Source organism: Echiichthys vipera, assembly GCF_963691815.1.
Source record: "Echiichthys vipera genome assembly, chromosome: 23".
NCBI lineage: Eukaryota > Metazoa > Chordata > Actinopteri > Perciformes > Trachinidae > Echiichthys > Echiichthys vipera.
Window position 1 is genome coordinate 12,985,248 of NC_139848.1, and position 15,188 is coordinate 13,000,435.

The 15,188-nt window shown below is 44.3% G+C and overlaps 1 protein-coding gene across 8 annotated transcripts in view; it reads left to right on the plus strand.

The window, feature by feature from the left end:
• Positions 1-15,188, plus strand: part of dmd (dystrophin) — a 350,545-nt gene that overhangs the window by 282,768 nt on the left and 52,589 nt on the right. For 5 of the 8 annotated variants that reach the window (XM_083937926.1, XM_083937922.1, XM_083937924.1 and 2 more), the window contains exons 66-67: positions 1,989-2,052; positions 6,221-6,256. In XM_083937926.1, coding sequence (XP_083794052.1) covers positions 1,989-2,052; positions 6,221-6,256 — 100 coding nt within the window. Of the gene's footprint in view, positions 1-1,988; positions 2,053-6,220; positions 6,257-13,568; positions 13,685-15,188 lie in introns of those variants that run through there. The other 3 variants (XM_083937923.1, XM_083937929.1, XM_083937928.1) reach the window with 2 other exon arrangements.

Here is a 15,188-nt window from a genome sequence, read left to right on the forward strand (position 1 = left end):
GGAAGTCGCTGGCTAAAATAACAGATTTTGTTTGCATTCACAAAACCTTAAAAACAGCAAATATTTCCATCAAACAACACAACGTGTGGTCAAATGATTATTATGATTATTTCTATCATCTATTACACAATGGAAAACAAAATACAGCTGCATTCGCCATTTATTGATACTTAAAATAATTAGACATATCACAGAATGAATATTTTCTTCTCTCTTTCTTTCTCTCGATTCTCGACTTTTTGTACTAAACATTCAAAGTTTTGGCATTCATTATGGTACATCATCTTCCCAAACTAAAGAACCGATGAAGAATTTCCTGGCGTCAGTAAAAGACGCTGAGGGCCATGACAAAGTGTCAGTATTTGACAAATTTCAGGAACAGTCTGTGAGAGCTGAGTGGAGGCATTTCACCAGGTATTTGGAGTACAGCTCCTTTAACTGTCAAAAGTAAACAGCAGCTTTTTGAGTCAGTTCTTAGTCCCTCTTGACTCCCTCTTCAGTGTAGGTAGATCTCCCTCAAATTCGCTAGTAGGAGGTTCCACTTCGACAGGCATTCCAGTGCACTTTGCCTAATTGGAGGTCCGAAACTTCGGACTTCCCATTGTACTCGAACACAGCATTTCTCTCGGCACACGTGTCGGTTGAGCGTTGGAGGTCAGGCAGGAGGAAGAGGGTGGGACTTTAGAGGGAATCGCTGTGAGGCATGCAAGAAAGGTAATAAGTAAATCATGTATAAGGTATAAGCAAAAATATTTTTGAACAGAAACAAGAACATTAAGCCGCCACAAGCAACTGCGAAGTAACTGTTTCTCTATTGTTGTTCAATCTTACTTTAGCTTGCCATATATTTCAGCTGCATTTCAAAATCTAGGCCATGTAGAAATCAGTGCTAGACTTGGTATGCAAGAGGAGAGTGACACGAAGCAACTCTTGGAATACATTAAACACCGCAGATTAATGATGTATAAAAGTATGAGACTATAAGCATGTTTTCTTTTTCACTTAAGGATGTCCACCTGCTAGCGGCTTTTTCTCATCAATTCTCTTACGTTTAATTACAGCTCATCCGCGGAGTGATTAAAAGACCACAGATAACATAAGATCACAACATCTCTCATGCACACACTCATGGTGGTGATTAAAATTGATGAACCACAGTGGGGCTAAGAAAATAAATTAAAAAAAGGGAAGGAACCAAAAGGGAAAATATGAACACTTCAGATACAAATGAAGTGGTTAAAGATGACACTATTATGGCAAATGTTGGCCATGACACAATCTGTTAAATGGTGGAAAAGGTGGAAAAGCAAGCACATGTATAAAATATTCTGATATCAAGGGACAAAACAGACTGAAATATCCCTTGCAGGTAAAAAGTCTGGGGATGAGAAATTATTCACACACAAATGTTCCATCTTGCTTGATAGAGGAGCTGTAATAGCAGGACGGATAGATATGGGGTTGGGCTTGTAATAAAACGATTATGATGATAGTGTGAGAACAGTGAGATGTACAAGTCTTTCATATCTTACTGCTGGGTTGATATACACTGCATGTGCTCTGGCAGTTGTGCCACGACGCATTGTTCTGTTTTTAACTGCAGCAAATTTTACCCATGGGGCACAATAACGCTTATACAGCGGGTAGTTTCAGCCAAGCGGCCTGATTGGTCAGAGATGCATTCCAACTGTGCTGACAATTCCCAGAAAGCACAGCCTGCTTTAATGGTTGGTGTGCCAACTCTTGTGGGCATAATAAGCGAGATAATTAGCAATATTTCTTGTTTTTCTGCTGTTTTTCATTATCATGTATATTACTTTGAAGAAAACCTTTTTTATTACATGCGACTCCTGCTTACACATTTCCTGGACGGGCATGATTTGTTAGACCTACAGGACGTGGATCCTGCAGTAAAATGTGTGTATGAAAAGTTTAATAGACTGCGGGCAGTTTAAACAGTTGTTGTGGCCCTTGTTTCTCTGTCTCAGCAGGATCGGTAGAGAGCCCCTTCGAGCAGGGCATCTCCCCAAACAACGTGCCCTACTACATAAAGTAAGTACTGACCTCTGAGCTGAGTTCTTTTCATAACAGTTCTACGCGTCTACACACTAATTCTGACCTAATTAGTTAGTTAATGTTCTAATGAGGTTGACGGATGCCCGATGCTAATAGTCTGGTTAAATGTCATGGAAGGAGCACAAATTCCAGTCTACTAACCCTTTAACAAATAAAGTGTGTGTGCAGTGCGTTGACACTAAAGTGAGTATCAAACCCAAGCCAAAGTATTTGAAATAGTTTGAAAAATGTGCTGGTATCATATCACCAACAAACACTTTCCACTAACTTGCCTTGGTCAGGGTGGTGTCAGAAGCCTCTTTCACGCAGAAATTCCCGCCATAACGGGGTCAACCGTCGCGACTTTGCTTTCGCTGCATTCTGGAAGTAAAAGAGGCGTGACATCTAACACAGCGCCGGCGCCCAGTGTGCGAGTCAGTCCGCGCCGCTCAACCTGCAAATTTTGCAGAAAGAGAGAGGGGAAGAGAAGGTGCATGCAATTCTTTTCCAAGTTCTTGATCCTTTAGGATACTCGGAACGCCTTGTCACTTTTTGACACGGCTGCGGGTCGACAGCCACATCTCTACTGTGTGTTGTACTGCCATGCCGGGTATCCCTTTCACATCGTTTCGGCTCTGTTACGGCTCCGTGACGACCTCTACTAAGGCGTAACAACTCTGTCGGATTAAAGTTGCAACAGACTCACCTCCAAAAGCCTGTGAAAGGGGCTACTGACTGCTGTCCTGACTTGATCGACTGTACGAAAGGTGGCAGAGTTCAGCTGCATGCAGTGGCACTGACTAGTGAAAGCAGCAGTGGCTCGTCATTGGGATGGTGTAGGAAGTCCCTTGTCAGTTTATCGGTTTATGTACTACAGGGTCTATTAAAAAGATGTCTCCATTTACTCCGAGTGGTTACAGAGATTTACAAGAGTAATATAAATGACCGTGAAATATAAATATACAATATTGGAACCAACCAAAAAAACAACCAGAAATCCAGAGTCCTTCCCTCTTAAAGCAAGAATTGGTATTTTTTAGCGATTTGGCATCGGTACAGAGTGAAATGCACATACAGCGGTGTCATTAATATGGACCGCTATGCTGCCGCAGTTAGTCGTTAACGTTACCTTAGCAACAAGTAAGGCTTTCTGTTCACCAGGACTTGCAGAAGTTTGCAAGGCAAACCAGAAAATACATTTTCTCCGTAAAATACGATCACGTTTCACCAAAACGAAGGCAAGATAGCTGCAAACATTTGATGAATAAAGAGTGGTTTACTGGAGAAGAGTTGTGTGACACGTTGTCACCCCGGTCTGCAACTGCACTGTGTGTGCATTCAGAGTTAGACAACAGATTTCCCGAGTACCATGTATTAGCAGTTGAGTAAAAGTTGTTATATAAACTTCATATGGGTTTAAAGCTTGAGTGGAGTCTAACTTTTCCTGACTTTACCTTTGTATTCTGTCGTTCACACAAACAGAAACATCATACCGTTATTATCCGATACACTGTACGTTTAAGCAAGGTCACATTTAGGAAGTGACATGAAGCCAAAATGTTCTTTCGGACATTTAATACTTTGAGCTGGATTGATGCCGTGTTGCGCATGTCTGCTAACTGTGTTGTTTACCTAAACTGCTGGCTTGTGCAGTGTCCATTCAGTCTTTCTCTGAAGAGTTCGTCTGATCATCCTTTCACGTTTTGTACATTTAATTTTTTGACCATCTGTCCACCCATACAGTCATCCACACATAAATGCATTCAGAACAGGGTAATGTTAGAGAACCGGTGTGAGGTGGGGTACACAATGGACAGGACGCCAGTCTATCACAGGGCACATAGTGACAACCATTCACACCAACGGGCAATTTTAGAGTCATCAATGAACCGAACACGTGCATGTCTTTGGACTGTGGGAGGAAACCGGAGAACCCGGAGAAAACCGACCCAGACACAGGGAGAACATGCAAACTCCACACAGAAGGGACCCAGCCAGGATGCGAACTTGGAACCTTCTTGCTGTGAGGCGAGAGTTTGTGTTAATTATACCTGAAGAAATAAGGGCTGTCCACACCAGGAATGATAACCACAACAACTTTAGTTTTAAAAAGTCAATCAAAATACAAGTTGATTTACAACATGGCGTGGCAGATGAGCTTTTATTTATAAAGGGATTTGTTCTACGCAGGAGGGTCAAGTGACATTTTCACCAGGTGGGACAGCTGTATATGTAGCTCTGGCCATTTTATCATTTTTAAACATTTCAGCTGGTGCATGAAGCTCATGCTTGCTGTCACTGTTCTGAGCATCCACACAGAACGTTATCATTGATCAGTGTGGATGCTCACATTGTTGTTATAGTTAGTTTCATGGTTATCCCTCTTGGTGTGTTCAGCCTTTAATCTCGTTTTTTCACTGATTAGAAGCGCGGGCATGTTGACAGGTTGGTTTGATTTTTATGCGATAAATGTCTGGCTCAAATTTAAAAATCACATAATCCTTCAACATGATCAGCACAAATGAAGCTTTAGTGAAGTTCTGCAACTCAGTGCCTTTTCCCTACTGCTGACAATACCATAATCATCATAACAAGGCTCCGAACATACATTAAAACTGTTGTCGCCAAAAGACTGCATGGTAGGTCAAAATGTTCCCTTCATTATTTCTGGAAACATTCTTGTCAAGCAATTGAGTCCCTGGCTGCACTGCAGTGCTCTGGTGAACGCTGGGAGACTGTTTACTCCTCATCAGCAGACAGCAGAAGTTTTGGAGGTGGAGTGTGTTAGCACAGCAGTAAGCGCTGTCTTGCAGCTTGTGCCCCAGCGCTGCCGTGTGCACAAACAGCTGTGTAATTGCCAGTGAGTTGGCACAGCGAATCTGATCTGAGTTAAACACGAGAGGTGATTAGATACATTTTTGATTTTGTGCTCTGAGCGGCCGTACGAAGAAGGCGGAGCGCCTTTTCTCTAAGCTACACTCTCTCCTCATAGGGTACAATTAAAAAAAGCAGCTGGCCCTCAGAACAAAAAACACCATGTGGACCAAACTGTCAAAATAATTAAATGTCACCCATAGTTTTCTGAAAAGCCAAAAGTGGAAGCTTCTGGTGGCTATGACCATGGCTAATCAAAAAATGGTCAGCGAGGTTGAGCCGAAGCAGTCGAAGTCTGTCTCCGAGCTACCAAACTAGCAAAGGCTAACAAGCTGTACAACACATATCTAACGAACAATTTGAAGCAAATCAATTCACCTCTTAGATTACAAAGACGTATCAGTAATGCGATAACGTATTTATAACAATCTTTAGATTTTATCTGAAGGCACAAAAGGCACCAACACGTCCATCGAGTCAATTTAGAATCCGTGCACCAACAGCACAAACACTCTGGGGTGTTGTGACAGTAGCAGGGCAGACAGGCAGCTAGCACAAACGTGTCTATTTCTGCTGTAAAGTTGGGCATTTTAACATGGGGTTCTATGAGGATTTGCTCTGCTTTGGAGCCAGCTATGAACTTGTTTTTGGCTCTTCGGCATTGGCTTAATTTCTCAGACCCAGAGGTTACTGCTTGATGTGGACACAGCCCTTACTGACATTACTCAACTATGAAAAAGTACCAGGGGGAATTAAACATCACAACACAGAGAAAATAGAAAAGAAGCTCAGAAAGCTACTACGAATACTAGCCTGTTCCCAGCTTGTTCAGCTACAGCAGTTCACCAACCGACCCTGTAAGTAATCCCTAGTCCCCAAATTCTGGCACCATGTTTTTTTGCAAATACACAAGGATGAACTTAATCTTTACACTCTTTGATGAGACCAGGCCTTATTCCTTTAATTGTTACATCGACACTGTATCCACGACACAACAACTCCCCACCTCACATTCCAAACTCACTGGTCAGAATAACCCCACAATGTAACTAGTCAACCTCACTTTCTGCCTCTTCAGTCAAGATAGCTCGTACAGTCGATTGCATGGGCTTGATAATCTGCAACTAGCAGTTTGGTTTGACTGAGTTAACGTTTAATGACTGTGTGAGAGAGATTCCTGCGCTTGACGCGGAATTAACCGCAAGTGAGAGAAATGCACTCGGCTGAGAGAAAGAGAAGGGAGGAAGGAGGGAGGGCAAGAGAAGTGACAGATTCTCCTCTCCACATGCAGTGAGAAAGCTGGACCTGACCAGATGACCGAGACCCTGTGAGTGCCAGCAGACTACACACTCACACACACACACACACACACACACTCACACACACACACACACATACCTTATATATATATATATATATATATATATATATGAGAAAACATATGGATTTGTAAACATACTAATTCACATACATATGGCCAAAAGTATGTGAACACCCAAACATTACACTACACGTGTGATTGTTGGTCATTTAAAGGCGCTTAATATGGTGTAACTGCCTCCACTGTTCTTCTTCATTTATTCAAGTAATCAGGTAGTACCATTTTTAGTTTACAACGGATAACTCTTCTGTTTAGGCTCATTACAAAGTCAATGTTGATGGTGCAATGTAATGTCACCACCAGCGTAGATTGTTTCCCTATAAGCCTTGCTTTCACTATGCGATTCTGTCTACGAAATGGCAACTTGCTTTATGGCTTAAAGAGAGAGAATAGCACTTGAGGAGTGCCTGTACTTACAAAGGTAATAATTAATAATAATAATAATTAAATAGTAAATAATAACAGACAGCTTCATAGTTTGAACCGTGGTCTGAGCAAAGACGACAAACTATTTCGCCTTCCATATTGTCAGCAGCAGCGCATTACACCTTCACTACTTCGTTCTTGCCTTTCACAATAAAAGCCCTAGACATATAACGTTACATGGCACCACTGCTTACCGGAGAGCATTTTGCTGTGGCTCAGTGGTAGAGTGGGTCATCCTCCATTCGAGAGATCGGTGGTTGGATCCGCAGCTCCCCCAGTCTGCATGTTGAAGTGTCCTCGGGCAAAACACTGAACCCCGAATTGCTCCCCGTGCTGCGAATGGGTGTGTGAATGTGGTGGGAATGGTTAGATTAGATGGTATGTAGATGTCCACTGCCATCTTGGTGAATGTCTGTGTGAATGGGTGAATGTGAAAGCGCCTTGACTAGTCAGAAACCTAGAAAGGTGCTATATATGTACAAGTCCATTTACCATTTACAATTTAAGAGGCAAATCAACAAAATAGCTTAAAGTAGTTATCACGAATAGAATATCTTAGGTTGGAACAACTGTTACTGTGGAAACACAAACGCTACAACCTGGAAATCCAGACCCACATCTATCCTGATGTAGGGTCTGGCAACGAGTAATAGACCTTCCCAACTCAAGGGGCGGCACCAACGCGTGCATTTCAAAATACCTCTACACGCAACAGGATAGTGCTACGACCCATTCTGACCAATCTTCCGCAGCCATCTTTGTCGCATCACTGTCGTCATCGGTCACGCCCCCGCCCATAACAGACAGTATGATTTGATTGGTGAGTTGGGGATTTTCTGACATAGTTAATGAGCTTTTACTGTCCAGAGGCAGTGGCGGAGCAATTTAAATTTGCCAACGGCGCGTCTAGATTTCCTGCGCGCGAACAGCAGAAGAAAAACAGCTCCGCAGATGGAGGAAAAGGGAGAGTGATAAGAAGCGTTCTTTCTACTAAGCTAGACCCATAAATTACAGAACCTGTCTACTTATTAGTACCACCCGGTGTATTTCACTCAGCCTTTAACGTAGCTCTGAGAGCGGGGTGTCTGGTTCAAATTGGGATACTTACTTTGAACGGTAGTCAGGCTGCTAGCGGTAGCCTGCTTGAGCTACTATGTTATCACCTTCTCCATTCTTGTGACACCAACAATACCAAGAGATGGTGGAATCCTATCTGTAGTTTCATTTGATGCTATTTTATACTTCAACTCCACTACATGTCAAATGGAGATTGATCCATGACTATTATTGATTATTTTTACTGCATTACATTTAATAATCCAGTGACATGCAACAATTAAGGGACACTGACCATTCAGCCTCCATGATACGTGTTTTCAAGTTTGATACTTTAAAGTGCATTTACTACTTTAACTCAAAGTAGCAAGTGCATTTGATGTAATCTCAGTTTGGGCATGGAGACTACATGTTGATAACAGAAAACGTCATCTAAAATAATCAGCCATTTTATGCTTCAGTTAAACTAAAAGCAATATTTACAGCGGTGTCTGTATACTTTTGTCATGTAGTGTCTATGTACACAATGTACACTCCACACACTATACACCCACTCAGGATGCACTGTGTCTCACGCATACAAACACACTCTCATATACATTCACGGCACAGCGGGACAACATATGGCTGACCAACTGCTACTCGTGCGCAATTACTTGTCGCTTCTGGGGATGATTTCCTCAAACATGCAACATCCACCCTGCCCCCCCATCCCCCCCATCCCCAACCCCTGTCCTTTGTGTTTGATTTTCCTCACTGCAAGGCTACAGCAGACATCCGACACAAACATAGTCAGCTGCAAAATGACATCCGAGAGCTTCAAATGAAAAAAAGAAATTTTCGATGCGGTGAATCCATCCCTCTCCATCTGCTACACACACACCTACACACGCTGAAGGTATAAGACAAACGGCTGTGATGGGATACAATAACAGTTGAGACTTGCCTGTAAATTACAGGCTGTTCTCTCTCTTTGCTTTCTACATTTCTCAAGCCTTGAACACTGATTCCTACCTCTTCCCTCCAGTGTGCCTTGTAAAAGCAAAATAGGTACCTTCACCTTCTTTCCCTGTTGGTCTCCCACTCTCCCTCTTTTTTCTTCTCTGTCCCTCGCTCAGGGCCGTTTCTCCGTATAGTCATTGATAGCAACTGCATGGGGCCCCCTAGCCACCATGGGTCCACATGCAGTTAGGTTTTTTTGGATAGAAAAGTTGCCGCTCAACTCCAGTTCAGTCATGGCATAATAGCATAAAACAAGGTTATCGAGGTTAGAGACCTTTGCTGACAGTTTAACGCAAGAATTAAATTTGGCATGATCCTGGTGAATGTTGATGAGATTCAGAGTCAACAACCTAACTGCTCATAACCACGGATGTATTCGCCCTGTTGATTCCTGTGAAAGCTGCTCAGGGGCGCATGAAGCCAAAAAAGTTCAGCCTCAATATCTAAAAATACCTGGGCCAAGCTGGCTAGTTCTAGTTTAGCGCTCTGGATAACTTGAATGAAGATGAAATGATTTAATTGTGCCGCTCTTCTCAACTTTCAAAATGTTATCAGATTAAGTGGATCAACAGGACGCCAGTCTATCGCAGGGCACTTAGAGACGAACAAAGACAGACAACCATTCACACCTACGGGCAATTTAGAGTCATCCATTAACCTAACACCTGCACGTCTTTGGACTGTGGGAGGAAATCGGAAATGCTAACCACCAAACCATCGTGTCGCTAAGAAGTTATCTATCTAAATTTTTCCTTACAAGAGTTGTTGACATGCTGTTAGTTGAAATAAAAAAGGTTCGCTATTAGCTAGCTAGTTCTAGCCAGGCTAGCTACTATACATGCAACATTACCTAACTATTTACTTACTATAAAGTGTACAGGGTTGAGATCTAAGGGAAATGTATGCCTAAGCTGTCTAATGATGCTTTGGAATAAATAATGAAGTAAGTAAATAAAAAAAATAAAACTGGCTCTTTTGAGGGTGGAAGTGCGTTCACATCGGAAGTTGGTAAAATAGAGTGTGCTGCATTAACCAGTCGCACACTCAAATACGGCAGAATGGTGTGGAGTGTGGATCGCCGAACACCTGACGCCCTCAATTGTCGCCATTTTGTCTACGTAGCGGAAGAGACGGGACTTAATTCAAACTGGAAAATGGCGTAACAACAGCGCAACGGAGCGGCAACACCAAGATTAACTTTATAAATGAAAAAGAGGATCACAGGAATTTTTGCGGTGTGCTGAGTCAGAAGAGTTGCTGGAAAGGCTTTTGGAAAAATAAACAGAAGAAGACATCGTCATTTCCAGTAAGTGCGGAGCGGCAGTTTGTGATTTGAGACAGCGCTTACTGGTGAATTGAGTGTACTGATCGTGTCATTACATAGGGCACACAGTGCATGAATGTCAGTACGCTCACTGTAGTGCGCGAGTTGGGACACAGCAATAGGCTAGCTAGCCTTAAGTTAGCTAATTACTTGTGTCTAATTGTCTCCTGAAATCTAAATAGGGATGATATAATCCTTAATAATAACAAATATCAATGTGTGAGGAGTGAAATAATTGCTAAAATCACATTGTTTGCTATTGGATAAAGATTTTCCGCGTTAGTCACCCTGTGGCATAATAAAGTCACTTAATGTAGATCTACCCCTGGGCCTCACATGTTTTTTGTTTTGTTAAATTTTTGTGTCCTTTAAGTGCTATTCAGAAGTATTTTAGTGGAGCTGCACAGCCACCACGGTCTACAACCACCTTGGTGCTGTTTAGAGGCTTGGACATACTTTCCACGGGCAGCGTCTGCACTCCCGCTGGTCTCACAGACACATAAAATTCCACTCAAACATTATTAAGGGTCCACGATCACTTTTATGGGACTGATCCTTGCAGACATGTGGACACGTAAAGTATAAGTTCCACTAAAACAACATGCTTTGTTTGCGTGCTACTTTAATGGGATAGGTTATTCAAGTCATGTTTGAGTTAAGTGTTCACTTTTGCTATTGATGATGATGATAAGTGTCGTTCTTATAGCTGTTAATAATATCATTAATATTTTAGTTACAGCGTTTCTTACTTCCACAAGAATACCAGGCTAGGGATATTTTCACTGTATGTGACATTAGCTCTTGATCTACTAATTGAGAAAGCAATAGTGCCAGCTGGTGGCCACCAGGCAGTACACAGAATACAGGCTATATCAGCCGTGTCACATTCTGCTACAGCGCTGATTTTGGTATTAAAACAGCGCGTGTCTGCGTTTCTTGGTTTTAGCTCAAACACAAGGTAAAACCTACTGCTGTGTACGCGCTAGCAGCTATGTACAACGTGCTAGTACACGTTCAGCATTGTATTACGAACATAGACTAAAGACCTGTACATGATCATGTTTTGATTCGGAGTGTGCACGAAGAGAAGGGGCTTTTCACAGAGAGGTCGGTTGTTTGTTTGAGTGTGAGAAAGAGGGAGAGAGCAAGAAGATCGTCCACTAGTTAACTGATGGTTGTCGTTCTCTTGGACGGCCCCTACCAGTGCAGTTTGTGGAAAACCATTTTTTATTGTTCGGACCTACAGTAGGTAGCTAAGCAGTGTTACATTTACAGATGGGACGGGCCATTTCTGTGTAATATTAGTATTATATTGATATTATACAGCGATTTAATGATCCACCCATCCAGTGCGCCACCAATTTCATCCAACAGGAGATGAAGAAATTCCAGTTACGTCAACTAAAGAGCTGCAAAGCACCTCAGATATTCCTCCTCATCCCACTCAACCACAACCCACTCGCCTATAGGCTATGACTATGAGTGGGTTAAATGACTGGGTACAATCAGTTTCAATGCAGTTTAAAAAACCTGATTATATTCTGGTTAAGGGCATACTCCGGTTTCTTAAACCCCATGTAAACACCGTAAAATTGGAGTTCTCATACCCGGGTTAACAGACCCAGAGAACTCCTTCAGTACCCCGATTATTCGCGCACGTAAACAGCGTTCTCGAGTAACTATCAGGTTTTGCGTCTGTGCAAGCCCCGGGGGTTATGACCTCCCTCCCCACTCTGCGGCGGTGGCTTTTGACACAGAAATAGATAAACCAGGAAATAGAAAAAAAACTACACCTTTAAACTGAGGGAGGACTTCACAACGACAAGTAACATCACTACCAAGAAGATCCGTTTCCGTCCTAACTCTGTCCAAAAGTCGGCCGTTTGATTTTGACAAAGGTGAACCGGAAAAAAAGCCGTATTCAGTCCGGCTGTATGTTGGCAGAGCACCACCTACTGTAGCGGAGGAAGAGTTACTACGTCATTTTCCCATTTGACCCCCGCTCACATATATGAGGCGATCTTCAACAATCTGATTCTTCCATTATCCGGCGTAAGGATAATTACGGTTATTTTGGGTTACTGATGTGCATGGAAACGCACTGACTGAGGCCAAAGCCGGGGGTTTTGGGGGGTGCTTAGGGCCCCAAAATGGTCAGAAACGGCCCTGCTCTCTCTCGCTCTCTCTCTCTCCCTCTCTCTCTCTCTCTCTCTCTCGTCAGGGAGGTGAAAAACCTCCTCGGATGGTGTTGAGGCTCCTTTGCCTTCAGAAACAGCGGGATGGGGGGGAAGGGAGCCCGAGCGCCGCCTCGTCTAGATGGGCTTAGTCAAGTTTCCCAGACGCAGGCAGAACTAGATGGGAGTGGGTTGAGGGGAATTTCAAAATAAAGGTGGCAACCGTGTCTGTCGTTTCAAGTTTGCTTTTTTCTTAACATATATCGTCAACCATTTAGAATGTTGTCTTTTATCCAGTTATTTAACAGTCAACATCCACATCAGCAGTCAATCACAGACTGACGTTGAAGTTGCAGTTGCAGTTTAGTAGGCTGGTGCAAAATGGGATCAACCAGTCACACTGAGTGAGTCCGATGGGCCCACTGTGATTTGAACTGTTTTCAAGGCTGAATGGGTAATCCATGGTTTAAAAGCATGCATAACAGTGTAGAGAGAAGTGAGACCCCACGAGACGGGCATGTAACAAAAGTTGTTTGTTCAAGCTTCCAGCAAAAAGGAACACGGTCATTTTTAATGTTGATTACGCATGTTTTTCCTGGAAAGCTCTATTTTGTGTTTGTGTTGAAATAGGAAGAGGCTAGCAATGCCCTGGGTCCTCTCGCCAAACAGTTAAAACACTACAAAGGTTCTGCAAAGAGGCGGCTTCCCTCCGGTCATGAGGCTCTCCAGAATTTGTTTGTGACTTCGTTATGCCGTAACGTGGGACCCAGATTATTATTAATTTTTTTTACAATTAGTTTTTGGCAGTTTTTCAAGCCTATATTACATAGGATGGACAGGAAATGGGGTGAGAGAGGGGGGGAGACATGCAGCAAAGGGCCGCAAGTCGGAGTCGAACCCGCAGTCGCTGCCTCGAGGACCTTCAGTCTCTTTACATGGGGCGGCTCCTCTAACCACTGTTCCACCGGCCGCCCCGACCAATATCATTTTAAAGAGCACTGAAGATATTGGAGGATTGCATTTTAACAAAGCAATATCATCTCAGCTATCCCGTGTTCCTCATTTCACTTACACAGTTCTTTTTCTACCTGAGGCTTTTATTTTGTAAAATATTAAGCGGAAGTGTCTTTTGTCGTATTCCGGTGGACTTGACCCTCGTCTCTCGCTGGCCACTCAGCCCCTGCAACCCACCGCTGCCGCCTGCAGAGGAACACACACCGACACACACGTAGGCTACACACGGTAATCTCGGACGCCTCTCTCCGGTGGTGGAGGACGCTCGGTCGGACCGCGGAGGGGGTCAGTGTCGCCTCGGTTCTGTCCAGGAGTCGATTCATTTCTATCGGACGCGGAGCTCTCTGATCGTCCGGCGATGCGGGAGCAGCTTCGGAAGTGAGTGCTGTGCCGGGGACTGTTTATGGTGGTGGTTAATAATGGTGGTGGCGGTGGTAATTGTGTTGGTCGTAATGCAGTAAACCTGTTCACACAGACGGTGGGGTTTCACGGGCAGCGGAGGCAGCGAGCCGGGGCAGAGATCCCCCCACAGTCAGCACATGATTTCAGCTGTGGGCAGAAAACTGCACACGGATGCACTCGGATTTGATTTGGGAACACGGGGAAATGGGTTTTCTCTCACTTCTTAAGTCCATTTGAAATGCTTCACGAACGAATGTCACTTAGCATGTTTGAATACACTGTGTCGCCTATTCTCAGTAGCCCGTACAAGTTTAAAAACCTATCCTGCATTTAAGGGATGGAGTCCGTAACGCGTGAAAGAAGGAGGACAGCGGTTGTCCTGTGGTTGTGGCCGTTAAACCGAACCAGCCTCTGTCTTCACGGCGGTTGTTGATTGTGGTCGTTGCCGGGGAACCAGGCGAGGTGTGCGGCCAGCGAGGCTCTTCGACCCGCTGTTCCCTACCGATCCCCTCAGCCGTGTTTTCCTCATTCTAAAGCCGCCCTTTGGTGTGTTTCATCGGCCGGTAGCTGCCATGTTGGAATAAAAAAAGAATTGCATGCAAACAGACCCTGCCAGCTTTATTTGCCCGTGTGTGTTTGACTGTGGCCCGGTAGGGATTCGTGTTAATGTATGCGTCTGTGTGTGTGTGCGTTGGCTGAGCTTTCTTTTGCAAGAGAAAGGAGCCGTGCCGAGCGGAGCGGTTGCATTCCTTCACAGTCACTAAACGCGCACACGGTGCAAACACAATTGCCTCCGTGCCAGCGAAGCAGCCCGTGTTTGGATCGGTGCGGGCGTGCGTGCGTGCGGAGGTGTGCGCACCGTGCACGGGGATTTTGATGTGCTGCGTTGGTCTATTTCCGACTGGGCCCGATTTTTCAGTGCAGACAGGGGGATTTTAGGTTCATGCGTGCCGCTCATCCACGGCTCAGATCGGTGGGTTTCTGTAAAGTGGGCTGTGGTTGTCCTCCACTGATATGACATGGACCTACACATCATGCACGGGTGCGCGTGCGTGCACTTTAGTAAAATAAGAACAGGGCATGCAGGGCTAGATTGTGATGTGTTTGTGTTGGTGTTTGTGTGTGTGTGTGTGTTTGCTGATGAAAGTTAGGAACTTTCCGTGAACACCTCCACTTTGTGTTGCAAAGACCTGCAGCTGCCAGACTCCTTTTTAAAAAACCTTTCATCATAAGGCAGCAGGGTCTGACAGTCTGCCCGGCTCAGTCCTGGCTCTGGTTCTGTCGTTCCTCCCTTACCTCCAGCATGCCCAGAAATCGCCTCGGGGGTGGCAGCTGGGGTGTCTGTGTTTGCTCCTAGGATCTCTGAGTTCCAGGTCTTCCTGCTGCAAATGCATGCCGCTGCCCCACTGCAGCCTCTCTTCGCCCAGCCGGCACGCGCTGAGCGACCCCCCCGCCAGAGGTTGTACACGTTGTCCTGGAC